This window comes from Delphinapterus leucas, chromosome 16 (assembly GCF_059928025.1).
Source record: "Delphinapterus leucas isolate spDelLeu-1000000601 "Yukka" chromosome 16, BTC_Dleu_Yukka2, whole genome shotgun sequence".
NCBI lineage: Eukaryota > Metazoa > Chordata > Mammalia > Artiodactyla > Monodontidae > Delphinapterus > Delphinapterus leucas.
In genome coordinates, this window is record NC_143144.1 from 75,841,198 (window position 1) to 75,858,504 (window position 17,307).

At 42.1% G+C, this 17,307-nt stretch overlaps 1 protein-coding gene across 3 annotated transcripts in view; it reads left to right on the top strand.

Annotated features, from left to right (window-relative positions):
* Positions 1-544: 544 nt before the first annotated feature.
* Positions 545-17,307, top strand: part of INPP5F (inositol polyphosphate-5-phosphatase F) — a 92,554-nt gene continuing 75,791 nt past the window's right edge. For 2 of the 3 annotated variants that reach the window (XM_022568602.3, XM_089898240.1), the window contains exon 1: positions 547-860. In XM_022568602.3, the coding sequence (XP_022424310.1) occupies positions 764-860 (97 nt within the window). In that variant the 5' untranslated portion in view covers positions 547-763. Of the gene's footprint in view, positions 861-17,307 lie in introns of all 3 variants that reach the window. The other variant, XM_089898241.1, reaches the window with a different exon arrangement.

A 17,307-nucleotide genomic window follows, 5' to 3' on the forward strand; every position in this document is an offset into this window, starting at 1 on the left:
GCAGTACAGGCCCGGGGGAAGAGGGCGGGGGGGGGGGCGGTCAGGCTGGATTTAGGGAGTCGGCCTGGCTTTTCTCAGGGCTGGTGAAAGTAACGAATAACCTGCTGGCATGGGAGGGGAGGCCCCAGAAGTGGGCTTCTGCTCCAAAGGCCGCAGGGCAGTAAGGCGGCCAGTCTGTCTCATCCAGGCCGGTGTTCTGCCCGCAATTCCCGGGGCTGGGAAAGCGGGCCCGCCAGGGGCGGGGCCTGGAAAGAGCGGGAGGAGGAGGAGGGGGCTTGGATGGAGAGAGAAGAGGGAGGAGGAAGAGCCTCGGGGGAGGAACCAGGCGGAGAAACCCAGGAAAAGCTGGAGAAGAAGGCGGCGGGAATGGGCAGGAAGAGGAACGGAAAGGAGAGAGAAGCGGGGAGGAGACGGGGAGGGGGTGGAGCCTGGGAGAAGTCAGGGGAGAAGCGGGGGAAGGGGTGGGGCAGGGGGCGGAGCCATGAGGGGAGCGGGGGCGGGGCCGATCAAGGGGCGGAGCCGGGGGGAGAGGCCTCCCAAGGCCGCCGCCGCCGCCGCCGCCGCCGGGGCGCGTTCTCTTCCCGCGGGTCTGGCAGCCGGGGGTGCTCCCTCAGCCGGCGCTCCCCGAAGCGCGGGCTCTGGCGGCCCCGGCCGACGAGGACGCCCCGCGCGAACCGCCGCCTCTGGGGTCGCGGGGTCGCGGGGCTGCAGAGCCGCTGGCGCGCCCGGGCCGCCGCCGCCTCCCTTGGTGTCCGGGGCCGGCATGGAGCTCTTCCAAGCCAAGGACCACTACATCCTGCAGCAGGACGAACGCGCGCTGTGGTGCAGCCGCCGCGACGGCAGCCTCCATCTCCGACCGGGTGAGGCTGGCGGCACGGGGTCGCCCTGGGCGGGCGGGGAGCGAGGAGGGGGCGCGGCCGGGGCGCCTCGGCCGGGGGCTGCGGATCTGGCGCCTCCTGCGGCCCTGGCGGGCGGGGCGGGGCGGGCTCGAGCGAGGGCGCGCGGTCTGTCATTATTTCCTGAGAGGAGGGAGCGCTGCCGTCGCCCCTGCCCCTCTGCGGGGGACAAAGGACTGGCGACCCTCGTCCCTCCGAGCGCGCTTCCGCGTCGCGATCTGCTCCGCTGCTCGGGAGAGGGGACGTGAGTCGAGCCGCCCGCAGTCGGGGTCGGGCCGGCGCCCACCAGAAAGTTCGAGCGAGGTGCGCCTGGCCTTAAAGGCCTCTTCCTCTCTGGAGTGGCCTCTGCCCGTCCTTCGGGACAAGTTCTGGGTTCGAATCCTGATCTCAGGCCAGAGGCGATCGCGCCAGTTCAGTGGAACATCCTGCCGGAGCTTCAGTGCCTGTGGACATCTATCTGTTTCTGGTGGTCCTTTATCATTAAAGGCGTGACTTCATTCTGGTTACCTCATAGGCACTCGATTTACAGCGCCTTTTTTTTTAAAATTTTAGTATTACAGTTAAACTGTATCGTAATATTCAACTTTTAATATTTTTGTGTGGCTCAGTATTGTGAGATACACTCTTGTGGGTCCATGTTTGGGTGTCATGTAAGCTGTCATGAGATGTCTAAGTCTACAACGATTAGTCTGCATTAGGAAAACTAGGTCACAGTGGTGAGTTAAACAGGGCAGTCGCTGCCCTCAGAGAGCTGACAGTCCGGGGGGGGCGGTTTCCCTTGAGGGGGCCCCGGAGCACCTCCCCCTTTGAGGTTGCCAGTCCTTTTTCCTAATCACTGCAGATCTTTCATTTTAGGAGAAGTAAGAGAACAGAGTTCTTGAAGGAAATAGCCAGAGCATTTCAAGTTTACTTGTAATTCTTATATGTAATCTAGACAAAGGAATTTACGTGATATGAATTGGAAAGTATGAAAGGCACAAACGAACTTTTCATATACATCACAGCGGTTACCATTTATAGGAGGGTTTCCAAGGATCTGGTCCCTTAATATATTATTCCCAGTCCTCACAACAACCTTACAAAGCAGGTGGTGAGGTGATATCCTCTTTCTCAGGTGAGGAGACAGGTGTGAAAGGTTGAGTAACTTGACTGAGGTCACAGAGAGTAGAATTGGCCCCCAGAACACTTTCTGGCCCGTCCCACTGCTTGCCTAGGAAGGCCTGCTCGTTGATTTGCTAGAGCAGTGAAGAACTTATTTTTTTTTTCTAGGTTTTGGATGTATTTTCTTGCTATTACATTTTATTTCCTCTATTCAGAATGGAAGAGAAACTACTGCACCCAGATAAGGTTCTTTGATAATCTTGAGACAGGAGGTGTTGTAGATAGGCTAATTTTGGCCGGTCTCCAGTCATTCTCTTCTCCCTGTTTTTCCTGATTTGATCATTTGCCTGGTCTTTCTCCCCTCGCCCCACCCACAATGTTTGGATAAGGCTTCAAGTGCAGACTGAAGAAAAGTAGATTGCAAAATTCCCCAGGCTGTCAAAGAGCCGACTCTTTGGATTCTTAAGAGCTTAAAATTAACTATGGCAGCTGGATGGAACTTGACATCACCTCTAACTCATTGGACAGAACACTTTTCTGTACTTCATTTCCTCAGCTATAAAATGAGGGTTGGACTTTTTGGTCCTTGTACATAATGAAATGTTTTTGAAACTGCCAATTTAAGTGTTTGTTCAGTGTACCTCTTTGAGGACAAGAATTGATGTGTTTCATCAAAAACACTCAGGAAATCTCTAGGTCACCTGTGTATTGGGACAGTGAATTGAAGCATATGTAGATAGAGGTGGATGTGGTTGTCTCCATTTCTAGGGCTACTCTCTCCTTTCTCTTAGCCTCTAAGATTGACAGAGATGAACCAAGCTGGTGGAATTACATGGAAGGAGGTAAGGTCCCAGGAGTCCTCTGAATAGATGGCTTTAAATGAATTATGTGTCATTCTGTTTGGTTTGTGTTCATTTCTCGTACACAGGAACCTGTCCAGTCCTAACAGCTTTAGGGATAAGTTGCTCCCCTCAAGAGAAGTAAGTCAACTCTTCTAGGGTGCTGGCTAGTAGCTTACCTTTCAGTGGAAGGATACTTAAACCCAACCATCTGAGCTGAAGCTCAGATGATCATGCTACAGGCTTAAGCCTTGAAGGAATATTCACAGGGAAACCTGGGCCTAGATTTTGGATTAAGCCATGTGGTTTGAATTACTGTTTATATATCCAAAGTCCATATCAGAAGGCAAATTAACTTTTTTCTGAATAAAATGGTTGTAGCCTTTGCAATTAATTTTATCACACTTCTTAGGATACAGCCTACCACAGACTAAAGCAGACCAAAAATATAGAGGAAGGAAGAGGCCATCATCTTTCAGAACAGCCTGTTTTTGATCTTCAGGTGTTCAAGTACATATAGCCAATGAATAAAGAATCTCACACACCTGACTTTACCAAATAGTTTATCCTATCCAATACTCAAGAGCCTTTCTAAAGAATGCCTATGGAATAATGGCATTTAATTGTTAAATGTTTTCCAGGTCTTTTTCTGTAGACTTATTTAAAATTCTCCATTTTATTGGATCATCTCCCTCTGCTTTTACAGCCAGTTTTGCTATTGTTTGTAATGAAAGCATTTAAAATCGTTCATAGTTTCTTACTGGTTATTCAACTGAATAAATTACTGGCCAAGTCCTTTTCTTTCTAAAGGGCAGTACCATAAGACCAAAAAAGCCTGTGAGCCTTGTGATTTTTATGTTTGTGGCAACTTGAAACAGGACTTTTCTTCTAGTGGCATCAGAAGGATCAGTATTGATATTTAAGTCTAAAGCGACCATTTCCTTGGTCTGGAATGTTTGTTACTGTCAGTCTCTTTTCCTGCCTAGTTTATTTTGTAAGACCCAGTTCAGATGCCACCCCTACTCTGTGCTCACCATAGCCTGCATTCCTGGGGCAGAATTATTGGTCACCTTTTTGTGTTTCCAGGTGCTTTAGACGCTTGGTACACACGTTAGTTATAGCCCTGACTGTATCATATAATAATAGTTTGCTTCCTTCTTCCCCAGTGGAGAGAGCATTCCTCAAGGCAAGGACCACGTTCTACTCCTCTTGGTGTCTCTGAGCTTTAGAGTGCTTAGGACACAGAAGGCATTTTTGGTTGAGTTGAGCCGAATTAAATTTAAGTCCAGGTTTTCTCTCAATACTATCATTGCCACAAATATAGCATGTTGTGTTATGCTTATTACTCATTTTAGGCCCTGTTTTAAACGTCTTCTAATTTAGGTGGAAAATCTCTGTCCAGCTGGATAAGGAAATAAATGTGAGGAAAGGTGCATTTCCATTTACGTTGTTTTTCTATCTGATTTAACGTCATTTAAAAAAAAAATCTTTGTGATGGTATTCCGTATTTTCTTCTTTAACATTGTTTAAATTTTTTCTTCTAAGTAGTTGAGTATTTTTTCTGGCTTTCCATTTTTTTAAGGTTAGTGAGTGTCTGTATTCATACTTAGAACTGCTTTTTTGGTGGATGCTTATATCTCTTGCAGGGTAATGACCAGCAGAGGAAAATATTTAGACTGTTTTATTTTCAACCAGGGAAGATGATAAAGCACTGTGTAAACATTCAGTCATCTCTTGAGAGTGGAGTTTCACTATCTGAGAATAAGGGCTGTAATTTAAAGACTTAAAAAGCAATATAATATAGTCCACTGTTGAGCAAGGGTGATATGGTCTTATCTCTTTAATCTTAAAACTGCTTCCACTTGTCCTTGTAGCTTTGTCTGATAGGACAGTGTTATATAATTTACTGCTGCGTATTGCTTCATTCTATTCTGAGACTGACCACGAAAAGATGGTAGAGCATCTGTCATACACATAACATTCATAAGCATGTAAACTATTTAGAGAGAGACGAAACACTGAATGATACATACCAGTGAACAGTTTTTGGAGGGGGATGCTAGTTATCAGAATGTACAGAAACATAAAAATGCATTCCTGTTTTTCTTAGTTATTTTTTGATAATGAAATTATTTTTAATATGTCATATGAAAACTTTTTTGAATGAGAAATTAGTTACAGAATTGAAATCTAAATAGAACTTTTATCTGTTTTGCGGAATCATATTTTATGCAACTATATCCAGTTTAGACTTTTGTGTTATTTGGTATTTACTTTGAAAAAATCTTTTAACTTTACCTTTTAAAAAAATCATGTTTGCTAAAAATTCACCGCTTACCATGACAAAATGTAATAGGGCATTTTAATTTAAAAATTAGTTATTAAATATATTATGAAAATCTTTTAACCATTTTTGTTGCTGTTGAATAACCAGTTTTTTTCCCCTAGTGTCTTTAGTTTTCAGTTTCTTTAAAATGGCTTACCACTTTTATACCTTGAACACTTCTTACCCCATATTTTATATTTCTAACAGGCTAGCAGTTGGATTGAACAGATCTGTAAACTTATTTTGTGAACATTTATTGTTATGCATGCAAGATACAAAACACATCTTTCCAAAAAATTTCCCCCTTTCTTTGGCTTAAAAAAAAAAGATAGTCTTTGTAGGGTGAATGATGACAATTTTTGGAATCAGGTTTTACAGCTAGAGGGAAGTTTTTGTGCATATTGTCTGCTTTGTGAACTGAGATTAATAGTAGCTAATAACAACAGCTTTTATTTACTAAGCATTTTTCTGAACCAGACACTGTTCTAAGCCCTTTATGTGTACTGTTTCATGTCATCCCCACAATAAAACTTAGGCGGAGGGGTTTTATTATTATCTTACAGGCACAGAGAAGTAATTTGTCCAAGTTCAAAGAATAAGAGGGAGAGCCAGACTTCTAACCCCATATTGACTCCAAAGCCAAGTTTTTCTCAATATTGACAAAAATGTTTTATAAACCTTTCTACCTTCTTGACCACAAAGTTGTAGGATTTATATTTTTATGGGTAATATCTGAAATGTATTTAGCTGTCATAGTCATTATAGTGTAGCCTATGTAGAGAATAAAATAGCCTCTGAAATGTCAAAGTATGCACGTTGAGGAAGGATCTATGTAGAATGAAAAGGCTAATGATGGGACTATTGGTTTGTTCTTTGACCTTTCACCTGTCCTCACTCTTTTCTTGCAAAACTAGTTATATAGTTACAGGGAATATCGTTATATAATAGGTTGACTCGTTTTTCCAGTTACGGTCAGTTGGTAAGTTTTCTCTTCTTAAGTTTTTAGAACATTTGCAGGTTGTGGAGGGAATATATAGAGGGAAGATCTTGGAGCAGAAACACTGATATGTACTGGATGGGAACTATTTCAGCCAGTGATGAGCAACCTGAAGCCTTCTCAGTCTAACTTTGCAAGAGTTCCAGATCCAGTTCCAGATCCAGTTTCACAGACATCCTTTCAGAGCACATAAAGCAGAGAGGGAATGGAGGAGAAAAAGTCTTCAGGGCAACCACTTCTGAAGAGGGGAGGGACTTTGTAGCATCGCTGATTCCTAGATGCTTGTGTTCTGGCCATGCCAGCAGAGGCCAGGACTTGCCAAAGGCTGGCTTCAGAGGAGAGGCAGTATCCAGGCCTTTAAGATAGAGCATGCAGGTGCCAGAAACAAAGGTGCCCTGACAGCTTGGTCTTTTCGGAACATGGCTACTTTGGTGCTGCTCCAGGATGCCCAGCAGCACGGCTTCCCCTTATCCCACCTGCCCAGCCTAACTCAGCCCAAGCAGGGAGAAGGAGATGTAGATTCATTATTATATCCCTAGCACCTGGCCCACTGCAAGTCATCTGTAAAAATTGTATTGAATGAATTGAAATAATTCTAGTTTCTGGTTGACTCTGTGTATCTTGAGCAGCAAAGAGGTTGTTGGAAGGATTAAATGAAGAACATAAGAACAGAAGACTAAAACGCTGCATCTCTTACCAACTTTAAAAAATGTGCTAATTTCTCATTGTCGTTTTATTCAGGAAACGGGGGAATCTAACTTTTAATTCTGTGGGATTCAATAAATCTTTTCTTTTTTTAATGAAAATAAATGAGACCCAAAGACATTTTTATTTTTCTCTAACTGGCCCTATGCCAACAAAAAAAAAGATTGTTGGCTGATTTTGGTTCTTATGATTTATGACAAAATTAGCTGATGTATTTGCAGATAGATACTAGACTATCGGAAAATCGAACTAATTTGGCTATAGTATTGATTCAGTGCATTCTCAGAGCCATAGTCTGACCTTGATGTGGTTTTATGGGGATTTAAATGTGTTAGATCTTTATAAGCTGCATTACTATCTCTCTGTAAACCTTTTTGTAAACTGTTCTATTCCTGTTCAAATATGTTTTAAAATATAAACTTTTAAAATCTAGTCTTGCAAACACAAACCTGAGAAGTAACAGCAATCTCATAGAACCTGTAACAAATTACTCATTAGCTGGGCTAAGTTATAATCATATGTGTCAGACGACCATAAACGAGCTGAGAAGAATATTTGAATTAGAGTATGTTTACCAAAATAGAGAAATAATACATTACTTTATTATCAGTAGCTGTTGATAATACATTAAGTAATATTTAAGTAGTATTTAAAAAGTGAGGGTGAGCACTGCACATTTAGCCTCATAGTACTATCAGAACACATACTGGTAGTATCTTAATTAAATCCCATGCTCTGTTAAGATGACTCATTTTCTGGTTGCTGTGAGACCCTTAAAGGAACTGCTCTCATTCACAAAAAAGCATCCACTCCTGCCAACTTTTTGGTAAGGCTGTTGAGGGAAGTACAGGTTGATTTAGGTCAGTGTTCCCTGTTTTTTTTTCTTTTTAAGCTACCGCATTTTAATTGCAGATTCTTCCACATTTAACCTTGAATTTCTTCAACTTCATAGTGGGATATTTAAAAATACATTTAAAGTACATTAATTTTTCGTTATGAAAATTTATGAATATTATTCTTTGAAACCTCTTTTTACTTGTACTAAACTTCAAATTCCAGTTTCTGCCATGGTCAACATATATAATTTGAAATAGTCCTAACATGTAACTGAAGTGTTGGGACATTTTAAACATGCCACAATGCTCTTAATTTTAGTAGTTTGCGTGTATAATATTAATGATGCTTCATGGTGTCATTATACATTGCTTTTATGCCAGATATAAACATTCTTCTCCCTATTTCCAGCATAATAACCCTCCCCTCCCCCAGGGAACAGTTGTGGTGGGTAGACCAAAGAGTTTGGCAGAGTTTCTAGTTTGCTAGTCTCCCTCTGGGCAGTTGTTCTTCTTGACCTCCAGGATTCACCTCTAGTAGCTATTGCATTTATCCCCCTTTGCACCTTTCAAATACTCCCTTTTCTCAAAGAAGCAGCCCTCCGCCCTGACGACTAATTTAGTATTCTATTCCTTTCTCCTTCCAAATTATATTAAGTCTGAAATTCTGTGAAGTCATTTATTTATTATTTCAACAAACATTTATTGAAGATCTGTCTGCGAGGCATTGTGCCAAGGTAAAAAGATGGATAAAATACTGTCTCTACCCTATAACCCAGGTAGTGGTCCAACAAGGGAAAGGCATACAGAGGATTCTAGAGCGACAGATACTGTGATAGAGCTGAGTTCTGTGGGAGATTTGAGCTGGGTCTTGAAGTTCAAAGTCTCTGTTTTTTCCCAAGGTAGTGAAAATCTGTTTTTCTTCCTCATAAAGAAATGGGAAGAAAGGAGTTCTTTTATTTGATTCTCTGAAGTTCCTGCCAGCTGTAAATTGTCTGTGATTGTTTCTGTCTTATTTAAGAGTGGAAAGTCCTGGGAGAAACTGGCCGTGTGACTAGTGGACTTTAATGGGTATATATATTTTTTGCCTTGCCTTGCCAGAAATAACTTTGTATGCACATTGCCTTGGTTCTAATTAAGTACTCAAAAAAAAAAAAAAGAAAAAGAAAAAAGTTTATGAGAATGAATAGTGCCTAACTGGCCAGACTGAAATAGTACAGGTTCTCCCCTGTACCTCCCACCCCACAGGACACTCTGCTGTGGCCCTCGTTTGATCTAGAAGCAGTTCTACATTTGAGGGCAATTAAAATGGCACATCCTAGACCTGATGGTGTGTTTGAAGGTAGAGCTTTTTGTTGGTAAGGACCTATGGTATCAGAATGACTATACAGACGATCCTAGATGGAAGAGAGTAAGTTTCGAACAGAGTTTTCAGGAAAAGCTAGGAAACTATTTAAACGCCAACAGAGACAAAGGTTGCATCTATTTTATGTTCGAAGTGCTAATTTTATGCATCTCAGTTACCGGCTCTAAAATGAGTTAAGGAAAATACCAACTGTTAGCTCACCTGTGCTCTTATTTAGCTTTCAGAATCCTATTTCTTTCTCTTGTCTTATTCTAAAGATTTATTTATTTATTTTGGCTGCCGTTGGGTCTTTTTTTAAAATTAATTAATTAATTAATGGCTGCATTGGGTCTTCGTTGCTGTGCGGGCTTTCTCTAGTTGTGTTGAGCGGGGGCTACTCTTTGTTGCGGTGCGCGGGCCACTCATTGCAGTGGCTTCTCTTGTTGCAGAGCACAGGCTCTAGGCATGTGGCTTCACTACTTGTGGCTGGCGGGCTCTAGAGTGCAGGCCCGGCAGTTGTGGCGCAAGGGCTCAGTTGCTCCGTAGCATGTGGGATCTTCCCGGACCAGGGACCAAAACCGTGTCCCCTGCGTTGGCAGGCAGATTCTTAACCACTGAGCCACGAGGGAAGTCCCTGAGTTGGGTCTTTGTTGCTGCGCGTGGGCTTTCTCTAGTTGTGGCGAGCTTGGGCTACTCTGTTGCTGTGCACGGGCTTCTCGTTGCAGTGGCTTCTCTTGTTGCGAGCACGGGCTCTAGGCACACGGCCTCAATAGTTGTGGCTCACAGGCTCTAGAGTGCAGGCTCAGTAGTTGTGGCACACGGGCTTAGTTGCTCCGTGGCATGTGGGATCTTCCCCGACCAGGGATTGAACCCGTGTCCCCTGCATTGGCAGGCGGATTCTTAACCGCTGCGTCACCAGGGAAGTCCTATCACAGGACATTGAATATAGTTCCCTGTGCTATACAGTAGGACCTTGTTGTTTATCCATCTTATGTATATTAGTTTGCATCTGCTAATCGCACACTCCCAATCCTTCCTTCTCCCCAACCTGCTCTCCCTTGGCAACCACAAGTCTGTTCTCTATGTCTGTCTGTTTCTGTTTCATAGATATGTTCACTTGTGTTGTATTTTAGATTCCATATATGTGATATCATATGGTATTTGTCTTTTTCTTTCTGACTTACTTCACTTAGTATGATAATCTCTAAGTCCATTCATATTGCTGCAAATGGCTTTATTTCATTCTTTTATGGCTGAGTAATCTGTTATGTATATATATACCACATCTTCTTTATACATTCATCTGTCAATGGACATTCAGGTTGTTTCCATGTCTTGGCTATTGTAAATAGTGCTGCTATGAACATAGGGGTGTATGTATCCTTTTGAATTATAGTTTTATCTGGGTATATGCCCAGGAGTGGATTGCTAGCTCATATGGCAACTCTATTTTTAGTTTTCTGAGGAACCTCCATACTGTTTTCCATAATGGCTGCACCAGTCTACATTCCCATCAACAGTGTAGGAGGGTTCCCTTTTTTCCACACCCTCTCCAACATTTGTTATTTGTAGACTTTTTAATGATGGCCATTCTGACCAGTGTGAGGTGGCACCTCGTTGTAGTTTTGATTTGCATTTCTCTCATAATTAGTGATGTTGAGCATCTTTTCATGTTCCTATTGGCCACCTGTATGTCTTATTTGGAGATATGTCTATTTAGGTTTTCTGCCCAAAAAACAATTTCTAATATCCTTCATGCTGCACTGTAATTAGATCCCAGTTTTTGTTTGTTTGTTTGTTTGTTTTTTGCGGTACGCTGGCCTCTCACTGTTGTGGCCTCTCCCGTTCCGGAGCACAGGCTCTGGACGCACAGGCTCAGCGGCCATGGCTCACGGCCCCAGCTGCTCCGCGGCACGTGGGATCTTCTCGGACCGGGGCACGAACCCGCGTACCCTGCATAGGCAGGCGGACTCTCAACCACTGCGCCACCAGGGAAGCCAGATCCCAGTTTTAATAGAAAAGTCTAGAAATTCTTAGGATCCCTTTCCTAGGTAGTATATCTCATCTTTTAACTATTCTTAGGGTTTTTTTTTTTCCCTTAGGGTTATTTTTTTAAACGTATTTTTTTATACTAGCTTACACCAACTTTTTGCTTATTCACTATATATTATGAACTCTTTATTCAGTTTATGGTTCTTAATTACGTGAAAGAGTTTCAAGCTGTCCACGGCACAGGCGTCATCTTTGAATCACTCAGGTAGGATAAAACTAAAGCTACTAATGCAGGTTCCAACTAGTAACCTATAATCACTTCGACCTGTAATTCTCAACCTGGCTGTTCTTTAGAATCACCTGGGGGAGATTTACAAAATACTTGTGCCTGGGTCCCACCGTAACCCAACAGTCAGACTCGAGGATGGGGCCCAGGCATCAGTATTTGTAAAGCTCCCAGATGGTGATGTTGAGCAGCCGGGATCCAGGACCGTTGAGCTGGAGTTCACACTGGGAAAGCAGCAGCCGCTGGAACTTCTAAAGTGGATTAGCTCTTTAGCTTGCTGAATGCTGGAAAATAATTACTATTGGAGAGTTCAGAGAAACATGTATCAAATTTTGCATTTATAAGATGGCATCTGAATCAAATTATTCCTTAACCTTTTTTTCTGGCCTAATTAAATTTTGAGAATTTAAGTATGGATGAGCTAACCATTGGAACTTTTAGTTCCTCATTGTAGAACCCTTTTCCTCATCTGTTTGACTTTGGTGTTGGTAATTGTCTTTTCAGAGCCATAATGTCCTTTTGTCTTTAGCAGGAAATGAAACTTGGGTCTGATTATGTATGCATACACTAGCACCTTTTTTTTTTTTTTTTTGACACAAGTGAAACTGCCTGTAAACTTCAGCAGCTGTGCAAAACCCAGGTTTGTTCTTGGGCTGAGGGAGCGCCATCACTCTGGGCTCTTGGAATGAGTGAGTCATGCTCTCTGCAGGCACACAGTACTTAATCACTTGTTTTCTGTGTACCAGGAAGAAGAGGGCATATGAAAATAGAAGCCATGTCCTGCCAAATGGATCTGAAATAAGAGTGGAAATGTTGACCTAATGGGTCAAACAATTGAGCTTATGACAAACTACTTATGTCTTTGGGTGTATGTTACTTTAATGGTTTCACTAATTAAAATTTGGCATTATTTCTAAAATACTATGCTTTTGTAATTTGTAAGCAGCTCTACTCTTTACTAGATAACCTTGATAATCCTAAATTTTAAAACCTATTTGCAAACTTCAAATGTCTCTCTTTTGAAATTGTGTGCCACATTGGAATATACCTTTCGAAGGAAGGATTAGAAAGCAATATGTTTGTTGGAGCAGATCAATTACATGGCTCTTCTTTGTGGAGGGAAGGGACAAGCCCACTGGCCATTCTCCCTGTCATTCCAATGCCTTCTGCCTCCGGAGTAGGCATTAATAATGGTGACAGAGTGTCGATTACTAAGCATAGTTGCTACATATGCCGAGACCAGTATGGTTCATACATGTCCTCTATACAAACACTCTGCTAATGCTTTTATTTATTTTTATCTCCTTAATGAAGAGTAACAGATTAAAAAATACACACATATTTTGAAGTGTCTGTTGTGTGCCAGGAACTGTACCAGGCATAAAGTCATAGCGGCTCAAAAAGACACACTCAGCCTCCCTTCTTGTGCCCGTTATATATAGCCTATTTCAGGCCTTCCTCCACTGGCTTCTCGCTATATTGGTGTGAGAAGCTGTGGGCACCTGCTAGAGATTTTAAGATAATTTAAAGTTTCCCAGAATTTTTAGTTAAGTCTTTCGTTGTGAGAAATCACATGCTCATCGTTTATGATTTGGTTCAATAACTATTGAATGAGTCCCTGTTGTGTCAGACACTGTGCTAGGCTGCAGGCATACAGTGGTAAACAAAATAGGCCTAGAATTAAATAAACCGATAGAAGAGTCGAGACTTAATAGTCTGTCTTTTAATTGGTAAGTTGAAACTTTACATTTATTATAATTATTAATATATTATGAGTTATTTTCACCTTTTATTCATGTTTTCCATTTATTGTGCTTTTCTCAGTTTTTTTGTTCTATCACCTTTTACTGTGTTCCGTAGGATGCTATGAATTTTATTTTTACTTTAAAATTTTTTTAATTTTCTGGATGGTATGAATTTTTATCAGATGTCTTTCTGTTGCTGATTAAAAGCTACCCATTCTGTTTTTTGTTCTTCTATGGTTTCTCAAAACTTAGGACCCTAGTACTTATTTTCATGTATATAACTAAAGTCTACTGATGTCTGTGTCTTTTTCCCAAGTATATTTTAACCTTCATTTAGACTCTACTGCTTCTAGATTTCCCCTCTCCAGTGTAGGGGACTTTAGGGGAGGGGAGGAAGCTGGCAGTTATGCTTGATTTGCCATTTGGACCTGAATTGGGTTGCTAGGACTGTTTCTGCGTGCCTAATTTTGAGCTGCATCAGAGCCCTGTATCTGTTTCACATTCTGAAGAAACAGAATTTGGGGGGCATATCTAAGCATTGAGATATTTTCATAAAACATTTATTACTCTCAGAAGGCTTTTAGGGATTATGGCCTTAAGATTTAATGTAAAAAACAATCGAAGTTGGGTTTTTCCTTTTTTATCCTTTCCTTTTTAAATAAAAAGCCGTATGTAGACCCTTGAAATAAAAATCTATAGAGAGATTTAGTGAGTGCTAGGAACCTGAAATTTTAAATGCATATACACATTTCCCAACTTGAGCTAAAAGTTATTGAACATTTATGTGCCAGGCATTGTGCTGGGTACTTTCACATAATTCTTCCATTTAATCCTCATAAAAATCCTGTAAGTTAGATGGAATTCCCACTTATGAAAGAGGGACCTGAAGTTGTAAGGGGTTCCAAGACTGCAGTAGAGCTGGGACTTTTCACTCAGGACATGGAACGCAGGCTGTGCCCATGTCACTCAGAATCTCTTGACTCTGTCCAGCCTTCCAGTTGCAGATTTGGAACCAGGTCACCCTCGTGCACACTCCTGTCACCTGGATCTCTGGCTTTAGGCTTGCCTTCTCCCATCCATCCTCTGCATACTAGCCCCAGTGTTCAATCTCAAATGCAAATCTGCCCTCTCTGGAGGAAATGTCTCCTGAATTTACTGCCTGTGGTCCTACTGAGTTGGTCCCTGTTTAGTTTTTCAGCCTCATTCTTACAGCTTCCTGCCTTTTACCTTAAGGGCTTACAGTACCAAACTGTTTAGAGTCCTCCTTGCATTCAGTAGATATTTGAGTGCCTGTTATGTGTTATACAGTCTGCTGCATGTGGGCCTGCCCAGGGCTTTTCTCATGATCTAGATGGAGGAGGTCTTGGCTCTGGACAAGGATAGTGGCCACGGGGATGGAGAGAAGTGAAACATTCATCAGATATGAGGAGGTAGAATCAACAGGACTTGGTGAGGAAGAAAGCTGTTTTTTTTTTTTTGGCCGCATCATGCAGCTTGTGGGATCTCAGTTCCTCAACCAGGGACTGAACCCACGCCACAGCAGTGAAAATCTGGAATCCTAACCACTAGGTCACCAGGGAACTCCCAGGAAGAAAGCATTTTGAATGTCTCCCAGGTTCTGGCTTGTGTGGCTGGAATGATGGTGGTGAGCTGAAAGCCCCCTACGAACTTAAAATGAGAGTATTATATCTTAGTAGTTACACATGGTAGGGAAACTTATGGTGTTAGAGGTAGGATAGAGCCCTGGACTGAGAGTGGGATATGGGGTTTTGATTTTAACAAGCTGTGTAGTTAATATTGGACACATTACCTCTGCCAGTCATGATATCTTTATTTGAAATAGAGCAGATGACTTTAACTTTGTTACTTCAAATACTGAACCCTTCTAATGTGATTCAGTGCAAATTATCTGACTCCAGCCTGCTTCTCCATTCTGTGTCGTTCGCTCATTTGTCTGTTCAGCATTTGGAGCCTGCTGTATATCATGCACTTGGGGCATAAAGCTAAATGAGATCAGGTCTCCATGAATTTTCTGTTCTTGATGAGCTTCCTGTTCAGTCAGGGAGACAGGCAAGTCAGTAATTAGGTGCATTAAACCAAAATGAGATGCCACGATGCGTATACGAGCAGGGTTCAGGGGGATCACAAAAGAGAACCTGATCAGTTCTGCCGGGTGGGTGGAATGGGGAATGTGTCAGGGAACACCAGTGACCCTTGTTCTGAGTCTGGAATGGACAGCATGCCGAAGTGGGTGGGGAGCAGCATTCCAGGCCCAGCCTGTGCACACTTCTGGATGACTGTAGGAAGACAAGGATGCTGGGGTGGGGAGGCGGGAGGAGGGTAGACAGGAGGAGCCCACGCTGGGCCTTGAGAGCCTTTCCAAGGAATTTGGACTTTGTTTCTCAGGCTCTGGGGGGTCGGAGAAGACATATGACTGGATTAACAATGTTCTATGTATTTTTTTCATGCCTAATGTATTTCTTTTACAATATCAATGTTAGACAAACTAGACTTTAGGGCAAAGAGCATTATTTGAAATAAAGGCAGTTATTACGTCCTGATAAATGGAGCAATTCACCAGGAAGATATAATAATCCTGAATCTGTATGTGCCTGACAACATAGTCTGAAAAAATATGAGGCAAAAATTAAGAAGGAAGAGTACACAAAGCATGAGATTTAAAAAAAAAGAACGCTGTCAAAGTATTAGGCTAAGCAGTCAAAACATTAGCAAGTACATAGAGCAGTTGAATAAAATAATTAATAAAGTTGATAATGAGCCCTCACCCCAGAGTTGAATAGTGTATTCAAATGTTTGAAGTAAGAAATACTTTTAAAAGCATGACTTGAACAGACATATATGTATATACCTATAACTTCAGAAGCAAGAGTTTTGTGAAGTGTTTCCCCTTACATGGTACAGTTTTTCTCTTTCCTGTTTCTTTGCTGTTAGTGCTGGTCTCGTTGTACAAAATTGATATAATGACCCACCAACGGATTGAATTGACACCCTTTTTCTTGAAAACACTAAGGAAATATATGTGCTTTTCAAGTACACACAGAACATTTGCAAACTGGCTTTCTGGATTCCCCTCCCCGCACCAAGCGTCTGGTACTCCTCTTGTTCTGCCTCTTGTCCTTCCCCCGCTAAAGCAAAGATGACTTTGACTCCTATTTTTACTGAGTCAAGGCCATACGATACATCCATCTGCTTCTCATCTCCATTTCTATATTTAGCCTTTTCATCTTTTCTTCTAGACTTAGAAGAAAGTAATATCTTTCATTTCCAAGGTTAACTTTTACACCTGTACTTTTGATTTCATTTTGTTTTCTTTTCCTCCTTAAATAGCTCCTGGTTTTTATGCCTAGACATTTCTCCTTGACCACCCTATCATGAACTCAGTCTTAATGGCCTAACTAGTTCTCTCTCAAATAACCTCAAAGATTATTAGTGACTATTATTTTTATTTATTTATTTATTTATTTATTTATTTGTGCCAGGTCTTAGTTGCGGCACGCGGGATCTTTTTTTTTTTAGTTGCGGCACGCGGGATCTAGTTCCCTGGCCAGGGGTCGAACCCGGCCCCCCTGCATTGGGAGCGCAGAGTCTCAACCACTGGACCACCAGGGAAGTCCCAGTGACTATTATTTTTAGTCGTTAGACCGCAAAACTTAGTCATCTTTATAGGTTTTTTTTAAGTGAAATTTTAATTTTCTTGAATGGCTACTATAGTCACATGGTTCAAAATGCCAAAGGTGCAAAAGGGTGTTACTGAGTTAGGAGGTTCTCGCCCACCTTTTCTCCTGCTGCTGTATAGCCTGCTTTTTCTTCCTTCCTCCTTCTTACTCAGCTATGTCCTCATCTTATCCCTCTCAAGAGAAGATAGACGTTTCACTGTCATTTCAAAATTCACCCTCTTCCTGTCCTTTGTGTAGCTTCCTTTGGGGTGTTTCATGTTAATCTCCTTTTGTACATTCTTCACCTACTGCCCACCCTGCTCCCCAAGCTACCATATCCTTTCAAGCCAAGGCTCTTGTGATAAATAACCTTCTAACTCCTTTCCCTGCTCGCAGTCTCCACCCCCGTTCAGTGCTGTCACCTAATCCCTGGCTGCAGTCTTGTTTTACTTTTGTCATTGTCTGCCTGCCAAGGCCTCCAGGAAGTAAGGCTCATTAGTCTTTTATTCAGGTCTCTCCTTATTGGCCTCAGTTTACTTTTTCCAGTCTTATCAATAAAGATCTC